This window comes from Myxocyprinus asiaticus, chromosome 23, assembly GCF_019703515.2.
Source record: "Myxocyprinus asiaticus isolate MX2 ecotype Aquarium Trade chromosome 23, UBuf_Myxa_2, whole genome shotgun sequence".
Classification (NCBI taxonomy): domain Eukaryota; kingdom Metazoa; phylum Chordata; class Actinopteri; order Cypriniformes; family Catostomidae; genus Myxocyprinus; species Myxocyprinus asiaticus.
Genome location: NC_059366.1, coordinates 3,924,816 through 3,943,448, shown reverse-complemented (window position 1 = coordinate 3,943,448; position 18,633 = coordinate 3,924,816). Strand labels below are relative to the sequence as shown.

The 18,633-nt window shown below is 36.5% G+C and overlaps 1 protein-coding gene across 3 annotated transcripts in view; it reads left to right on the top strand.

The window, feature by feature from the left end:
• Positions 1-18,344, top strand: part of gclc (glutamate-cysteine ligase, catalytic subunit) — a 51,684-nt gene extending 33,340 nt beyond the window's left edge. For all 3 annotated transcript variants that reach the window (XM_051650895.1, XM_051650896.1, XM_051650897.1), the window contains exons 5-16: positions 2,394-2,452; positions 3,964-4,100; positions 4,216-4,290; positions 5,581-5,697; positions 6,422-6,560; positions 6,683-6,795; positions 7,546-7,638; positions 12,315-12,419; positions 12,711-12,792; positions 13,804-13,916; positions 14,008-14,128; positions 17,299-18,344. In XM_051650895.1, the coding sequence (XP_051506855.1) occupies positions 2,394-2,452; positions 3,964-4,100; positions 4,216-4,290; positions 5,581-5,697; positions 6,422-6,560; positions 6,683-6,795; positions 7,546-7,638; positions 12,315-12,419; positions 12,711-12,792; positions 13,804-13,916; positions 14,008-14,128; positions 17,299-17,480 (1,336 nt within the window). In that variant the 3' untranslated portion in view covers positions 17,481-18,344. The remainder of the gene's footprint in view (positions 1-2,393; positions 2,453-3,963; positions 4,101-4,215; positions 4,291-5,580; positions 5,698-6,421; positions 6,561-6,682; positions 6,796-7,545; positions 7,639-12,314; positions 12,420-12,710; positions 12,793-13,803; positions 13,917-14,007; positions 14,129-17,298) is intronic.
• The last annotated feature ends 289 nt before the right edge of the window (positions 18,345-18,633 follow it).

The following is an 18,633-nucleotide window of genomic DNA, read 5'->3' as shown; positions in this document are numbered from 1 at the left end:
TATTGAACACAACTTTAAGCCCGAGCATTACACTTTAGTGTGTAAATCGTCCCGCACCCTTTGTGTTACAGACATCAATGATGCCTCAAATCATGTGGTTTGTTGAGGAGAGTTTTGCTCTGAACAACTTAGCAACAACATGGCAACGTGCTAAAACATGCAAACACCTTAGCAACCACACAGCAATTTGCTAAAAACACTGAGAATCAGTGCTCATTATTTTAGTAAAGATAATAATGACAAATACCATTTAATTTACGTAGTTAGGATACGTTAAATTTCATGAATTATTTACAATAATCAGGGCTCTACAGTGTGAGCGTTTTACTCACATTTGTAAGTGGAAAATTACTGCTTGCGAATGCTGAAATTTATTTGGGCGCGCAGCGCAAGTAACAGCTGATCTAACGCCCAAAGTTATTAACTTATTATTGCAGCCTACCATCAGAATAAAAACTCCCTATTGCATCTTTCCTCAAATACCTTTAAAAGAGGCGCTTTAGTTATTTTTGCATTAAAAGCACAGTTGTTTCACACACACGTCTGTGAGCACTGTCCTCTCCCTCCCTCTCTTTTTTCACGTGCACGCAGAGGCCAAGGGAGAGATATACCACGTGAAGATGGTTTAAGCAGAGTTTCTTGCTTGTTTTTATGTGTCAAAGTGATGGACAGCGTTCTGAGTAATGACGGATTAAACATCTTGCTCACATGCAAGATTCTGAGAAAAATAGCGAGTCAAATAAAAATGTGCGAATCCATAAAAAGCGCGATAATAGTATCATGTACGCATGTCAGCGCCCTCGTCTAACTCAACTTGATGAGCAAAATCTCAAACATAAAATAACAATAAAAAAAAAATAATGAAATGCCACTACCAATAACAGCCTCTTTGCACAACTGCGTGAGGATGACGCATACCAAATTTACAGTATTCTGCTTCTAACGCAGTTGCGCTGGCTGTCGTGTGGGCAAGTGCTTGTGGGTTTCTTTTTCTTGGATCTTCAATGATCGTGAAAATTCTATAACATCATAACCACGCACGGCAACACTGTAAAAACCTCTTAAAACAGCATACCTTGTTGATGCTTTGTAACGAGACCATCAAGCAGCTGCATGGCTCTGTGTCAATATGTAATAGACCAGTAGAAACGTCAACTGCTAGAAATGTATTAAGTACCATCGCGGTTATGCAAAATCCATGGCAATGCACATTCCAAAATATCATTGTACTGTATTCATCATTTTGCATTTCTCACGGCCATTGATGATAGTGCTATCTCGCGCGTGCACACGAGGAGAGAGAGCGCGTATCCATGGCAGTGATAAACTATATGTGTAGACTTGTATATAAGTAGATGGGGCTTCAGGGTAAAAAGGTTGGGAACCACTGATCTGGTGCATATTTTCATAGAAAATAATATGAAAAAAACAGCATATACAGATGCAGATTTGCTTCTTTGTGGTAGTTTATGTCATAAAATATATTAACATTTTATAACTATCATGAATAACCCATTAAGCATTATTGCATTAAACAACACTTAATAGACAGTTAAAACTGAAAATACATTAATGTAGTTATAAATGACATGAAAGATTGATTTGATAGATTTAAATGTTGATGAACTAACTATTAATCTATTAAGAATTAAGCCTACCGGGGCCTGGGTAGCTCAGCAGGTAAAGACGTTGACTACCATCCCTGGAGTCGTGAGTTCGAATCCAGGGCATGCTGAGTGACTCAAGCCAGGTCTCCTAAGCAACCAAATTGGCCTGGTTGCTAGGGAGGGTAGAGTTACATGGGGTAACCTCCTTGTGGTCACTATAATGTGGTCCACTCTCAGTGGGGCGCATGGTGAGTTGTGCATGGATGCCACGGAGAATAGCATGAAGCCTCCACACGCGCTATGTCTCCGCGGTAATGCGCTCAACAAGCCACGTGATTAGATGCGCGGATTGACGGTCTCGGACACGGAGGCAACTGAGATTTGTCCTCCGCCACCCGGTTTGTGGCGAGTCACTACACCACCACGAGGACCTAGAGCACATTGGGAATTCCAAATTGGGGAGAAAAAGGAGAGGAAAACAAAAGGAATTAAGCCTACCAACAGTATATGTTTGTTAATGGCAAATGGGACCCCCCATAACACTGTAATTAATTCGGGGACTGCTGAGAATGCTTTAGCCATTACATATCAATGCCCAGGCAATCACAGACTGTGCTTTAAACCACTCAGAACACCCTAGCATAATGTCAGAGTGTTTTGCACAGGCAAGCACCACTTGAGTTATGTAATTATGATAAATATTGCAGCATTTCCATTGCAGCTCCATCTTGAAAAGGTAGCATTAGGTAGCCTATAATTAACAGGGTTTATTTGTTACTTCTACAGCACCCTGACCAGAAACATACGCCACAGAAGGGGTGAGAAAGTGGTGATAAATGTGCCCAGTAAGTCTATAATTGTATTTATTTCATTTATTTATTTAAGTTGAAATCATTCTTGTTGTAGAAATGAAAAAGTGTATAATAATTTGGTTTGTCTCGTCTGTTTGTCATTATCTCTTCATGAGATCGAGTGAATTGGTTTAATTTGAGCCATCAAGATGTTCTAACATGTAATTGAGCAAATTCTCTAACCAAATTAAATGCAAAAATGTTGCACAATTTGACAACCATTTATTTTCTGGGTTCAATACAAGTTGAGCTCAATCAGTAGAATGTGTGGCGTAATGTTGATATCCATGGAAAATAAAATCTGGGTTACAGCAAAATGCTTACAAAGGAACTGAATGGGGCTAGTCCATATACTATAAAATATATAAAATTTTAGCCACACAATGTAAACATTACATGTGTTTACAACAATTTAGTATGATAAAAATGCTTGCTAATCTTATCAGGGAACAGTTATATCTAATATTGCAACTTGGTTACCACTAAGACACTATGCTTGTAAATCCTGTAAGCAATTTGTACACTAAAATTATGTAGAACAGAGGTTTTATTGCCCAAAAATCATGTTAACATGGATAATGTTTACATTTTGTGGCTATACTTTTAAAATAGTGTGCATTGTAATGTTTATGGACTTGCCCCATTCATTGTAAATGCCTTAATATAACCACATTATTTGCTGCTTTTTTTAATAAACGAAGGACAAGAAATTATTTTCTGTGGTAATCGACATTATGCTACAAATGCTGTCGATTGAGTTGAACTTGTATTGAATCTGAAAAATTCCTTTAAAAACAAATGTGATGCTTAAAGAGTTTTAAGCCATGAACCAAACCAAACCACTCCGAGATTAATCACAACATAACAAATTTTGATTTGGAGCAAAGAGCATGATGCATGGTATATATTGATTAAAAAAAAAAAGTATTTTATTATATAATAAGCATTGTTAAACAGTGAGTATTAAACACATTTTCAGGTTAAAGTAAAATAGTAGAATGGGAACATTTCCATAGTAGAGCGACTTCTCTGATTGGTGAATCTCTCTTCAGGATTATGGGTAATGTAGTTCTTCACTGGGGATTTGTTTATGTAATGCGATTAAAACTATGTTGAAATTACACACATTTGTGACTTCTATAAAAGCATCTATCAATACTTAACAACCTCAGAGCTCATGGTAGGTCTCTCTTAAAAAGTTTACATTATTGTTAAAAATCTATTTCTCCTTTTTTCCTTCCAGAACCTTACTTTTGTACTCTGTTTATGTAGAAAGGGCTTTTAGACTAATGAGACTTCATGGTGGATAGGGTCGCTTGTCAATTTATTGTTTCACACCTAGTTAGGACACATTGTATGATGTTAAATTTGTTTAATCGATGGCAACGACAAGGGAGGGTTTCTTTAAAAAAATTGTGTTTTACCCCAACATTTTCACTCATATTATAGTGTGATTCTCACCATGGTTTGCATTGCTTCTCATTCAACATTCTTGTCCTTAACAGTTTATAAAGATAGAAAAACCCCATCCCCGTTTGTAGAGACGTTCCCAGAAGATGATGGTGAGGCTGCGCGGGCAGCCCTGCCTGATCACATATACATGGACGCCATGGGCTTTGGCATGGGAAATTGTTGCCTGCAGGTAAACTCGTCCCTTTTACTCCAAGAAACCTGAAGATGGTTGACTCTTGTTGATTTGCATGAGGTATATCTGAGTCAGGTTGATGTATGAAGTTTGTATACCACTGTGGCTGCAGGTGACATTCCAGGCATGCAGCATCAATGAGGCGCGGTATCTCTACGATCAGCTGGCCACGTTCTGTCCAATAGTGGTAAGACAACACGGCTTAAAAGAAGGCAAAGTCTTTCAGCAGAGTTCATGCTCCATGTAATATTTTAAACATAATATCAACACTCGCCAAACACCAAAAAATAGTAAACTATTTGGGCCCTATTTTAGGAGCGATCTGCCTTATGCAGAGCGCAATGCGATACGTCATTCGTGCAAATTCAGTGGGCATGGCCATGAAGTTTTGCTATTTTTGTGCAAGCATGGGCCAAGTCCAAGCACAAGTGGGTTGGAGAAATCGTGCGCACAAAGCTCTAATGGGCTACCATTCTTCTCCGGTTATTGCACCGTCTGTATCCTGTTATATAGTCTGTTCCCTGGCAAGTAATGTCAATATAAATTAAGACAGCCTTTTCATAAGAATTTGGTAGTTTAAATGGGCTATAGGCAATGCATCTCCTGCTCTGTGACTGTATTGTCGACTGTGCTGCTCTGGACCACGATGTATGTGTTTTCTATGTTCTCTATCGGCCTCTGTGGTACTATTGGATCTCATCCTGTTCGCCCGTTTCTCATAAATATGCTTCGCTTCTCTCCCATTGTTCATTGATTTGTAACGTTGTGTTTCTCTGTGTAATGTTTAATTTCTGTACTGCATCCTTGAGTTTTGGAAAGGCACTATACAAAAAACTCATTATTATTATTATTAATCATATTGATCTACTGACACAGAAATAATGGCTAGTATTGATAGTGATTGATAGCTCAGCGATATAATCTACTGATGGAATCCCCAAACTGCAAATGCAGAAACTGAGTTTAGACTTTTCGTCGAGAATAGACGTGCTTCACAGACGTCTTAGTGCAATAATCTATTTCCCAGGAAAATAGCAAATTGCACTTTTCGCCACTTCATTAACATACAATACACCCACAAATTGCAGGCATACATCCACATATAGTACAAATACACACCCACGAACACTTGCGTTTTGCGTTGGTTTGGAAATTACGCTTTGAATTAGCGTGCTCACGAGAATTGTGTAAGACGTAGCGCTGTGCCTAGAGTGGTCATGAAAATGGATCCCTTTGTGACCAATAAAGCATTTTGTGACGGTACAGCACTACTCATTGGAAAATGTAGCTTGTTACTGGAAAAGCGACACTATTGTGAAAATGGCTGAGCTACCCTCACACTACTGAAAAATGTAATTAAGTTAGTAGTGTTGCTATTTTTAGTTAACTACTCCCCAACACTTGTTGCCTTAAGTTTTTCAACAGTGTTGAAGATCTTCTGCATGCTAAGAGTTCTCAGTGATGTTTGTTTATGTAGATGGCTCTCAGTGCCGCATCACCCTTCTATCGTGGCTTCGTATCAGACATCGACTGCCGCTGGGGTGTGATCTCTGCCTCTGTGGATGACAGAACTCGAGAGGAGCGGGGACTAGAGGTGAGAACTGCATCCCATCATCCACTGAAATGGGGCTTTTTCTGGTGCTCTGAAGGGAATCTGTAAACCTCTCTCAAACAATGACATCACTATGTAACCATTTAACTATGTTAGTCTTTGTTTACAATTCTTACTCCTAGTTTTGAGAACTTTTTAACATCCATAGTCATTTTGAAATTGAGACAAATAAGGAAAATAGAGTAGTTGAGCAGCACTACAAAATTAAGACCAGGGCATCCATCAACTGAATGGGTGATTTGGCGCATCGGGCGCTTGAAATGTAGACCGTTTAGTTGATTATAGTGTGAGCGATCTAGTTTTCTACCATGTAGTTTTTTTGTTTTTGTTTTTTTTTTGCATCCTCACTATACTTGGTCTGGATGTTATCTCTTTCTCTTCCTAGCTAATGCCGTCACTGTTTCCTAATTCAAGACCAGCAGGTTTAAGGGTCTGGAAAAAGTGTTTTTAGTTGCTGTATCTGGTCTCCATTTCTTTTTAATCACCTTTTTTTTACATTTATTCTCTCATTTAAAATGAAATAACTGCATGTGGAGTAGTAAATAATGCCAAAATGCTTTTTAAAATGGTTTTAGATGGAAGACCCTGCTCTGACATGTAACGTCAACTGCCCATGTGCTTTATCTCTCATTATACACTTCTACTTCACAGTTCTGTTAAACTGGCTTGCATCTCATGTTATTGCTGTTCATCTATTTCTCTGCAGCCACTGAAAACCAATAAATTCAGGATCAACAAGTCACGGTATGATTCGATTGACAGCTACCTGTCCTGCTGCGGTGAGAAATATAATGACATTGAGCTGACCATTGATGAAGATATCAACAAACAGCTGCTTGATGCAGGTAATCACACACACACACACACACACACACACACACACACACACACACACACACCGATGATCATTAGAGCAGCAGACCGTGTGTTGCAGGCTCTATAAGCATGCTGTTCGGCACTTTTGCAGGCATTGACAAACTGCTGGCGCAGCACATTGCACATCTCTTTATCCGTGACCCGCTGTCACTCTTCGAGGAGAAGATTCATTTAGATGACGAGAACGAATCAGACCACTTTGAGGTATGTAAAGTTGCCATCTTATTTTTAGAGTTTCAGCAAACTAAAACATTATCCATTAAAGGTTTCTGTGCAGGTGTTTGATTAAAAAAAAATATTTTGAATAAATAAATACCATTTGTTTCATATTTAATTCTTTTAAAAACACTTTTCATGGTATATTTTGTATTTTTATGTATTTAATGCTACATCACATACAGTATACTTTATTGTGGATCTTACAAAAATATGTCCAGGTTACATTTCACCCCAAAATCAAAGAAAAAACAAACAAACAAACAAAAAGATATCTAAGATATTATACTTGAGGAAATAATAATTTTAGGACCATTAAACTTTATTTTATTTTGCATTTTCACATTTTCATTACAAGCAAATTTTTCCTCCAAATTCTTATGACTTAGGTTTTACTTTTGAGCTAACTCTCATTATTCTTGATAATGTTCTTTAGATTCTCATAAGTGTATTCCAGTAATATTTATTTCTTTTTAAATATTTTTAAAAGGATGCTTTTTTATTTTATTTAAATCAGCATAAATTAAAGGCCTACAATAAATACTAACATGATGTTCAAGTACTTTACAATTTAAATAATAGATCTTTTTTTCTGCATCACAGTAATGAGAATTTAAAGTTTCGCTTCACCAGTTCATTCATAGATTTTATTTTGTCTGTTATTTCACTCCATATTTTGAAAGTTTTGTTAAACCTGGATGAAAAAAAAAAATGAATCAAAGGTTTTCCATGTTACAGAATCTTCAGTCAACCAACTGGCAGACAATGAGGTTCAAGCCGCCTCCTCCAAACTCTGACATTGGATGGAGAGTCGAGTTCCGTCCGATGGAGGTATGAAACAGCTGAACTGAAACTGCCTGCCATCTGTCTGTGCATGCTGTCTGTCTACTCACTGTCTCTGTGCCAAATGATGCAAGCAGACCTCCAGTTTGAGTGATTGTCGGGGTTAGCAAAGTAAACTTTAGTACTCTGCCACCTACAGTTTGTTTGAACACACAACATTTAGACTTATAAAAGGTATAATTCACCCAAAAATGAAAATTCTCTCATCATTTACTCACCCTCATGTCATCCCAGATGTGTATGTCTTTCTTTCTTCTACAGAACAAAAATGAAGATTTTTAGTAGAATATCTCAGCTCTGTAGATCTTCATAATACAAGTGAATGGTGATCAGACCTTTTAGCCCTAATAATCACAAAGGAAACATGAAATAATCCTTAAGACTCCAGTGTTTAAATCCATATCTTCAGAAGTGAGGTGTGGGTGAGAAACAGATCAATATTTAAGTTAGTTCTTTTTTTACTCTGAATTTCCAGAGAATTTTCATTTTTGGGTGAACTATCCCTTTAAAGAACTTGTGCATTTGCACTGTGAACTAAACATACCTGATTATTAAACTTCTGTATTGTCATAGTTGCCTCTGGAATGAGCAGAATGTGTTCAGAATTGAATGAAAAATGGACACGGATCCTGGACGGTAGTTTAAAATCAAAGTGTTGTCAAAAGATGCAAACCAAAACATACATAAAGATAAGAAATTACTAATTGCATAAAGAAACCAATGTTTTCTCTATATTTAATCATTAATAACATTAAATGGTGATTCTCATTACTGTAATATACTTAGAAATTACTGTAATGCATTGAAATTTTTATTGAAATCAGCAGTACAACATATATTTTATACCAACAAATAATTTTTTATACTATCATGTATAAATATACTGTGTCATAGATTTTTCCACATTACAGTAATGAAAATGAGATTTTTGTTTTCATTATGGTAATGAGAATTGGGGCATAGTCATGTCATTATCCAAAACATTATTAAGAGGTCGACTGATCATGGATTTTGGTTGTGGAACAGACCGATAACTAATTTATCTTCCAATAGTTTTTTTTAATTAATTTATAGAAGTAAAAAAAAATGCTTAATATTTTCTTACTTTGATGGCACAAACACAGAGGCTACAAGAGTCTAAAATGAGCAAAAGCCCAGTTGCAGTTTATTATGCTAACAAAATCCCAATAATAACCAGAAAAATTAAGATTTGGTGCATTACGCAGGACTTTTTACTATAAACAATCACGAAATACACTTTTTTTCAGGACTCTCTCTCTCTCTCTCTCTCTCTCTCTCTCTCTCTCTCTCTCTCTCACTCTCTCTCTCTCTCTATATATATATATAATATATATATATATATATATATATATATATATATATATATATATATATATATATATATATATATATATATATATATATATATATCGTTTAAGTCAGAAGTTTACATACACCTTAACCAAATACATTTATACTCAGTTTTTTACAATTTCCTGACATTTATGTGTAGAATATTTTATTCACTTTATTTTAAGTGAAGTATGTGAAATGTCAGAATAATAGCAGAGAGAATGATTTATTTCAGCTTTCATTACTTTCCCAGTGGGTCAGAAGTTTACATACATTTGTTAGTATTTGGTAGCATTGCCTTTAAATTGTTTAACTTGGGTAGCCTTCCACAAGCTTCTCACAATAAGTTGCTGGAATTTTGGGCCATTCCTCCAGACAGAACTGGTGTAACTGAGTCAGGTTTGTAGGCCTCCTTGCTCGCACATGCTTTTTCAGTTCTGCCCACAAATTTTCTATCTGATTGAGGTCAGGACTTTGTGATGGCCACTCCAATACCTTGACTTTGTCCTTAAGCAATTTTGCCACAACTTTGGAGGTGTGCTTGGGGTCATTGTCCATGTGGAAGACCCATTTGTAACCGAGCTTTAACTTCCTGGCTGATGTCTTGATGTTGCTTCAATATATCCACATAAATTTCCTTCCTCATGATGCCATCTATTTTGTGCAGTGCACCACTCTCTCCTGCAGCAAAGCACCCCCACAGCATGATGCTGCCACCCCCGTGCTTCATGGTTGGGATGGTGTTCTTTGGCTTGCAAAAGAAACATAACGATGGTCATTATGGCCAAACAGTTCATTTTTGTTTCATCAGACCAGAGGACATTTCTCCAAAAAGTAAGATCTTTGTCCCCATGTGCACTTGCAAACTGTAGTCTGGCTTTTTCATGGTGGTTTTGAAGCATTGGCTTCTTCCTTGCTGAGCAGCCTTTCAGGTTATGTCGATATAGGACTCATTTTGCTGTGGATATAGATACTTGTCTACCTGTTCCCTCCAGCATCTTCACAAGGCCCTTTGCTGTTGTTCTGGGATTGATTTGCATTTTTCGCACCAAACTATGTTCATCTCTAGGAGACAGAATGCGTCTCCTTCATGAGTGGTATGATGGCTGCATGGTCCCATGGTGTTTATACTTGCGTACTATTGTTTGTACAGATGAACATGGTACCTTCAGGCATTTTGAAATTGCTCCCAAGTATGAATCAGACTTGTGAAGGTCCACAATTTCTTTAGATTTCCCCATGATGTCAAGCAAAGAGGCACCGAGTTGTAAGGTAGGCCTTAAAATACATCCACATGTACACCTCCAATTGACTCCAATTAGCCTATCAGAAGCTAATTGACTAATTGCCTAAAAGCTTGACATCATATTCTGGAATTTCACAAGCTGCTTAAAGGCACAGTTAACTTTGTGTATATAAAGTGTATATTCTGACCCACTGGAATTGTGATATAGTCAATTAAAAGTTAAACAATCTGTCTGTAAACTATATACACTACTGTTCAAAAGTTTAGGGTCACTTACTCATTCTTTATTTCTTTATTTTTTATTTTCACATTTTAGAATAATAGTAAAGTCATCACAACTATGGAATAATAGAAATGGAAATATGGGAATTATGTTGTGACTAAAAAAATCCAAAATAAATCAAAACTATGTTATATTTAAGTGTCTTCAAAGTGGCCACACTTTGCCTAGATTTTGCAGAAATGTTCTCTTGGCATTTTCTCAACCAACTTCTTGAGGTATCACCCTGGGATGCTTTTTAAACAGTATTGAAGGAGTTCCCATCTATCTGCTGGGCACTTAGTGGCTGCTTTTCTTAACCTGTACATCTACTTATTCATGTGTTTATCTAATCAGCCAATCGTATGGCAGCAGTGTAATGTATAGAATCAAGCAGATACGGGTCAGGAGCTTCAGTAAAGGTTCACATCAACCATCAGAATGGGAAAAAATTTGATCTCAGTGATTTCAATCGTGGCATGATTGTTGGTGCCAGATGGGCTGGTTAGAGTATTTCTGTAACTGCTGATCTCCTGAGATTTTCACATGCAACAGTCTCTAGAATTTACTCAGAATGGTGCCAAAAACAAAAAACATCCAGTGAGTGGCAGTTCTGTATTTTATACATTACACTGCTGCCACACGATTGGCTGATTAGACAATTGCATGAATAAGTAGGTGTACAGGTGTACCTAATAAAGTGGTCGATGAGTGTATATCTCAACAAATATTTATTATTATTCACAAAATATGAGGTTGGAGACACGATGTACATGCTGATGGGGCATGTTTCTTCACATTATTTGCATCCCCTTGCTTCAATTTAGAACACTTGATTTATATCTAATCAAAATAAAATAAGTTATTAATATTTCTATAACCATTCCCCTCTGCTGGGCTGATTTTTAGTCCCACTCATCCCTGATCGATAATTTTGCAATTTTGATAAACAGTACGTTTTTACAACTGTTTTGCTAATGTCCTGAAAGTAATAATAATAATAATAAATTAAACTAACTTTTCATGATTCAGGCTTTGTTTTTTTTGTTTGTTTTTTTTTATCCCCTTTTCTCCCAATTTGGAATGCCCAGTTCCCAGCACTTAGTAGGTCCTCGTGGTGGCGCGGTTACTCACCTCAGTCCGGGTAGTGGAGGACAAGTCCCAGTTGCCTCCGCTTCTGAGACCGTCAATCCGTGCATCTTATCATGTGGCTCATTGTGCATGACACCGCAGAGACTCCCAGCATGTGGAGGCTCATGCTACTCTCCGCGATCCACGCACAACTTACCACGCACCCCATTGAGAGTAAGAACCACTAATCGCGAACACAAGGAGGTTACCACATGTGACTCTACCCTCCCTAGCAACCAGGCCAATTTGGTTGCTTAGGAGACCTGGCTGGAGTCACTCAGCACACCCTAGATTCGAACTCACGACTCCAGGGGTGGTAGTCAGCGTCAGTACTCGCTGAGATACCCAGACCCCCGATTCAGGCTTTGTTTAAAGTTTTGTAAGAGTATAGAATCATGAATTAATTGAACAAAATCCTTACACTATTTTATCATTTCTGTTTTTTAAAAATCCCTTTTTCATCAATTTCCGGAAATAAAGGGTCAAATTTTGTATCCGATTAATCAAAGAAATAATCGAAGATTAATCAATGATCAAAATAATCATTAGTTGCAGCCCTATATTACTGTGTGAAATGTTATTAAGGTTGGTAGAAGTTTGTTGTTGTTGCTTGACTCAGACTTGTCCTGATGTCTGATCATCATATGTAACTGTCCTTTATTTTCTTTGTTGCAGGTCCAACTGACAGATTTTGAGAACTCTGCTTATGTGGTTTTTATCGTTCTTCTCACCCGTGTCATCTTGTCCTATAAGCTGGATTTTCTCATTCCGTTATCAAAGGTTTGGATTCTGTTTTTCATTTAATTTAGTTATTTTTTTATTTTTATTTTTTTTTACTTACTGGCTGTTTGATGCACAGCATATAGAAATATACAAATAATTAATTGTATATAAATAATTGTTGTTTCCTCTATGGATGATATTAAGTAGCAGTAAAACTCATATTGCTTGCATATTGATAAAATAATGTTTTAAAAAAACAAACCACAAGAATTAGCATTGTGCATGGCCTCAATTTTGAGTTTGAAGCACTTCATACAACTTTTTACAATTGTTTTGTGTTTGGTTTAGGTTGACGAGAACATGAAGGTTGCCCAGAAGCGGAACGCCGTTCAAGAGGGCATGTTTTATTTCCGGAAAGATGTCTTTAAAGGTGAGTTAACACACTGAATGAACCCTTTTGTAAATGAAAGACGCTTTTCTTTTTCTTTTTTTTCTTTCGAAAATAGACATGATCAAAGTGTGTACTTAAGGTGTTGTATTAGTCATTCCAGACTTGCACATGTGTTTTTATCGAAAGGTGAAGAATCACCATTGTGTGATTTCTGCAAGATAACATTGACTGAGCATATTTTACTGGATTGTCCTGGTTTTAATACCACTAGACTTTACCACTTCTTTAATGGGTGTTTTTAAACTGGTTTCAAAATTTCAATTTCTTTTATATATCAAGTTGAGGGAGATTATATAATTTTTATTGCAATGTTGTAAGAAGTTTATTGTTTTAGTTTTCTTGAACTACTTTGATCTTGGCATAAAAAGAAACTTTGATCCTGAGATGTCATTAAAAATATAATAAATAAATAACACACTGAATGATAATGGACTGTGTTTACCTTATCAACATAATATATTGAATATATCAATATTGAGCTGTGACAGCTATATGTTTTTTTTACTATTTTAATGAATAATAGCCAGTATACAGTGTATACTGCACTTTATAAAATGGATAGATCCAGTCCTGGATGGTGATTGGCCAACAGCCGTTCTTTATTCGTGATAAAGAACCTTCACAAGCTTCTGTTTATATCACTGCGCATCACCCAGAGCTGACAGTTATTCTTGTGGTGTAGCAACATTCTGTTTACTGTCAGGGACTATTTCATCTAGCAGAAGGGTGGCATTGTATGATTTTACTTTAAAAAAACAACATTGTAATGAACATTTGGTCCTAAATAGTTTTATTGTGTGGAAACCGTTTTATAAAAGCAATAAGGCACTAGAGGGTGTGCCATATTGTAAATATAGTCACTTTGCGTCGTGCCTAATAACGCCCTTCAGCCTCTTGTACCTTATTGCTTAAGTATTCAGTACATAGTAAGCTAGTATTCCTTTCTGAACATAGCCCAAGTGTTCATATGTCGAATGTTTTTTTTTGCAGGCTGTAATCCGGTGTTAGACCCCCCCACCACGGCTCAGAATGGAGTGGATAGTGACTGTAATGGCGGTGAAGAGTTCACACTGATGAGTATCGACACCATCATCAATGGGAAGGTGTGTTACTCTGCTCTGTAACTTTAAACAGCTTCAAATGGGTAAAAACGGTACTCGGTACATGACCACTCGCATGCTGTTGTTTCTTCAGGAGGGAGTATTTCAGGGACTGATACCAATGCTGAACAGCTACCTTGAGAACATGGAGGTGGATGTGGACACGCGCTGCACTATCCTCAACTACCTGAAGCTCATTAAGAAGCGCGCTTCTGGTATGCAAATGTTCATGTTAATTACACAGGGTTAATTAAGATGTCTTAAATTCACTTTTCAAAATTTAAGACCATAAAAAATTATATTTCATAAAAAAAGGCTTATCATTTGCAATTTTCATTTTGGGGACGGAAAGGCGGGATTAGGAAATTAAGTTAGTGTGATTATTAAACTGCAAAATGTTGCGATTTATTTTAATAAATATGTAGTCTGTGCGCGCTGCAAGTGAAGATGTGACACTGTTCTCACACATATTTGAAGCACGTGGGGGGCTTGTGATTTTCAGCAAATCAGAGTGGATCTCGATCAGTTAAAGGTGTTTACATACAGTGAAATCGGTGTGATAGGCAAAAATCTGTGTGCTTATGTTTTTTTTATATTTCTTATAAACCAATTTTAATGTTATTTATTTATTTATTTATTTCTATCTATCTAGTGTGTGTGTGTGTGTGTGTGTGTGTGTGTGTGTGTGTGTGTATATATATATATATATATATATATATATATATATATATATATATATATATATATATAGTTGAAGTCAGAAGTTTACATACACCTTAGCCAAATACATTTAAACTCAGTTTTTCACAATTCCTGACATTTAATCGTAGAAAACATTCCCTGTCTTAGGTCAGTTAGGATCACTACTTTATTTTAAGAATGTGAAATGTCAGAATAATAGTAGAGAGAATGATTTATTTCAGCTTTTTTCTTTAATCACATTCCCAGTGGGTCAGAAGTTTACATACACTTTGTTAGTATTTGGTAGCATTGCCTTTAAATTGTTTAACTTGGGTCAAACATTTTGGGTAGCCTTCCACAAGCTTCTCACAATAAGTTGCTGGAATTTTGGGCCATTCCTCCAGGCAGAACTGGTGTAACTGAGTCAGGTTTGTAGGCCTCCTTGCTCGCACACGCTTTTTCAGTTCTGCCAACAAATTTTCTATCGGATTGAGGTCAGGACTTTGTGATGGCCACTCCAATACCTTGACTTTGTTGTCCTTAAGCCATTTTGCCACAACTTTGGAGGTATGCTTGGGGTCATTGTCCATTTGGAAGACCCATTTGTGACCGAGCTTTAACTTCCTGGTTGTTGTCTTGATGTTGCTTCAATATCTCCACATAATTTTCCTTCATCATGATGACATCTATTTTGTGAAGTGCACCAGTCCCTCCTGCAGCAAAGCACCCCCACAACATGATGCTGCCACCCCCATGCTTCACTGTTGGGATGGTGTTCTTCGGCTTGCAAGCCTCACCCTTTTTCCTCCAAACATAACGATGGTCATTAGGCCATTGTCCTCTGGTCTGGTGAAACAAAAATGGAACTGTTTGGCCATAATGACCATCGTTATGTTTCTTTTGCAAGCCAAAGAACACCATCCTCCAAAGTTGAGGCAAAATGGCTTAAGGCAACAAAGTCAAGGTATTGGAGTGGCCATCACAAAGTCCTGACCTCAATCCAATGGCCTACAAACCTGACTCAGTTACACCAGTTCTGTCTGGAGGAATGGGCCAGAATTCCAGCAACTTAGTGTGAGAAGCTTGTGGAAGGCTACCCAAAATGTTTGACCCAAGTTAAACAATTTAAAGGCAATGCTAACAAATACTAACAAAGTGTATGTAAACTTCTGACCCACTGGGAATGTGATGAAAGAAATAAAAGCTGAAATAAATCATTCTCTCTACTATTATTCTGACATTTCACATTCTTAAAATAAAGTAGTGATCCTAACTGACCTAAGACAGGGAATGTTTTCTAAGATTAAATATCAGGAATTGTGAAAAAATGAGTTTAAATGTATTTGGCTAAGGTGTATGTAAACTTCTGACTTCAATTATATATACTGTATATAATATGCATGTTTATTATTAAATATAAAAAAAAAATCAGTGACACATGATTTTGAGATTGTGTAAGTTTGTTCTAGTATGAACAATACAGTATTAATTTTTATTTATTTAGATCTTAAAGCAACAGTTCACCAAAAAAGCATAATTCTGTCATCATCTACTCACCCTTATGCCGTCTCAAACTTGAATGACTTTTTCTTCTGCGGAACACAAAGATATTTTGATGGAGATATGATGTGAACATATCCAATGAGGTCCAACACTCCAATTTCCAAAAAGGACTTGAAGGCAGCATAAACATAATCCATAAGACTCCAGTGGTTTAATCCATGCCTTCTGAAGCTATACGACTGGTTTCGGGTGGGATCAGACCAAAATGTAACTCTTTTTCTCTGTACATCTTGCCATCTGCAGTCTACTTTGCACAATGATGATTTGAAGCTAGATTGTATCACTTCAGAAGACGTGGTTAAATCCACTTTTATGCCTTTATTTCCTTTTTGGAGCTTAGAAGTGTTGGTCCCCATTCACTTGCATTGTATGGATGATGCTTCTTAAATTACATTGTTAAACCAATTAAAATGAAAAAAACTAACAAAAAAACTGCAGAGACTGCTTGATTTTTGTTTTGTAAATAATTTTAGCCTTAGGTATGCTATATATTTTGGTTTTAATAATCTTACATTTCTTTAGAGTATGCATTTTAAGGTTTGAAAGTCTCCCATTGACTCACTGTACATTTAGAAAATGTTCAACATACCAAACCTAACTGTTGTGCACAGCCGACAGAAAACAGGACGCATGCTGAGTGTCATGGCAACGGCAAAGCCGTTTACACAGAATCAAAGCCTGAAACCTAAACTTACCTAATATTTCAATATTGTTTTGCTGTGTTGTTAACACACTGGTATTTCTGTTGATAAATGCAAATCTAGTGCATTGACAACTTTTAAGAATGACACTTCATAGGGGGGATTTATCACAGTATGAATAGTTATAGGATGTAGTTAATGTTTTTATACAGCATAAATGTTTGATATTTTACATAACCATGGAATATTCCTCTTTTTAATTGAAACTTGATGGAGGCACACCAAAAGATTATTCATAGCATATAAAGTCCGTCATCAATGCAAAAACAGCTTCACATTATGTAGCACTTGACTAAGAAAACAAATGACTAAAACCAGTAATGCATTATAAATCTGATAGGATGTGCCATGTTCAAAGCCTTTGTAAAGTTTGTGTGCTGTGACACATCTGTTGCGTTGTTTGCATTTCTTATGTTTTGACTCATTTGTTTTTCTCTCAGGTGAGCTGATGACTATGGCTAAATGGATGAGGGAGTTTGTTGCCAATCATCCTCAGTACAAGCAGGACAGCGTCATTACAGACAAAATCAATTACGACCTGCTGCACAAGTGCGACAGAATCGCAAAGGGTGAAGAGAAATGTCCGGAACTGATCGGAGAGCCAGTTAACAGGGGAAAATGAAATTGTGCCCACTCAGAAATAGTGTTGTCATATGAAAAGCCCCTTTGCATGAGAACGGAAGACCAAATATGTGACAAGAAGCAGTCCAGAACAAAAAATTAGTTTGAATAGAGAATTTAAAATGGCATGTGTTGATTGCTGAGGTCAGCCAAATCTTTGTTGAATTTGTAAATATCAGATTTTTATGATTCGCAAATTATTTTAATAGCTTCAAAAGATCCATGATGTAATTGCAGTTGGATATGTACATATTTCACGCAGCTCTCGGTTTGTGTGAGATTATGTAAATGTAGCAGACACTAAATTGTACATTTAGTGTGATTTTCATTGTTGAAATGTATTGTAAATACTGTACTTCATCAGGCATTATCAAGTGTACTTTCTTTTTTATATTGGTCAAAACCGTTGACTTACATAACAGATTATTATCCCTGTTATCGTTTAAGAGGTTTAAGTAATATTGTACCAAGATTGAAATTAAGACGCACTGAAACCGATTTCTTGATGGAAGTATGTGTGCAGCATTGACTAAACTCATGTAGGATTTCATTTGGGAAACAGTAGATGACTGTAGTGTTGTACATTATGTTTCTCACTAACAAGTCAACATATGATTTTTAAAGCCCATTTAATTTATTTTATAGTAAATGAATGCTTACAGTCAACTTCATTAGTTAAGGTTATTTCAACAATGCTATGAATGCTGGAGTTTTGAGTCTACCACTAGAGGGTGCTGAGGGCCTTTTTTTATTACAATGCTGAAAAGATTAATTAGATTCGAATGAAAAATGTTTAACTTCTTTTAAGCTATAGCTTGTTAGCTTTTAATGTCTGAATATGGCTTGAAATAAAGTGATTCCTGTACATATTTCTAGTTATTGAGTGGCTCATATACATTGGCCAACAATGCCTTTTAGAACTAAAACCTCATAATCATTTGAGCTACTAATAATGAAATCAGCTGATACAATCTTTTTAATGGTTTTTACATGGCATGTTTATTCTTTCTAACTGAATGATTTAATCAATATCAGATTAGGTACTGATGCTGGCATTTCCACGCAAGCATGGCCCTTGGACCAACATAAATGTTGGTTTGCTCAGCATTTTTTACTTTGAGTATTTTATTGGACCATGGACTGTATTTTGACTT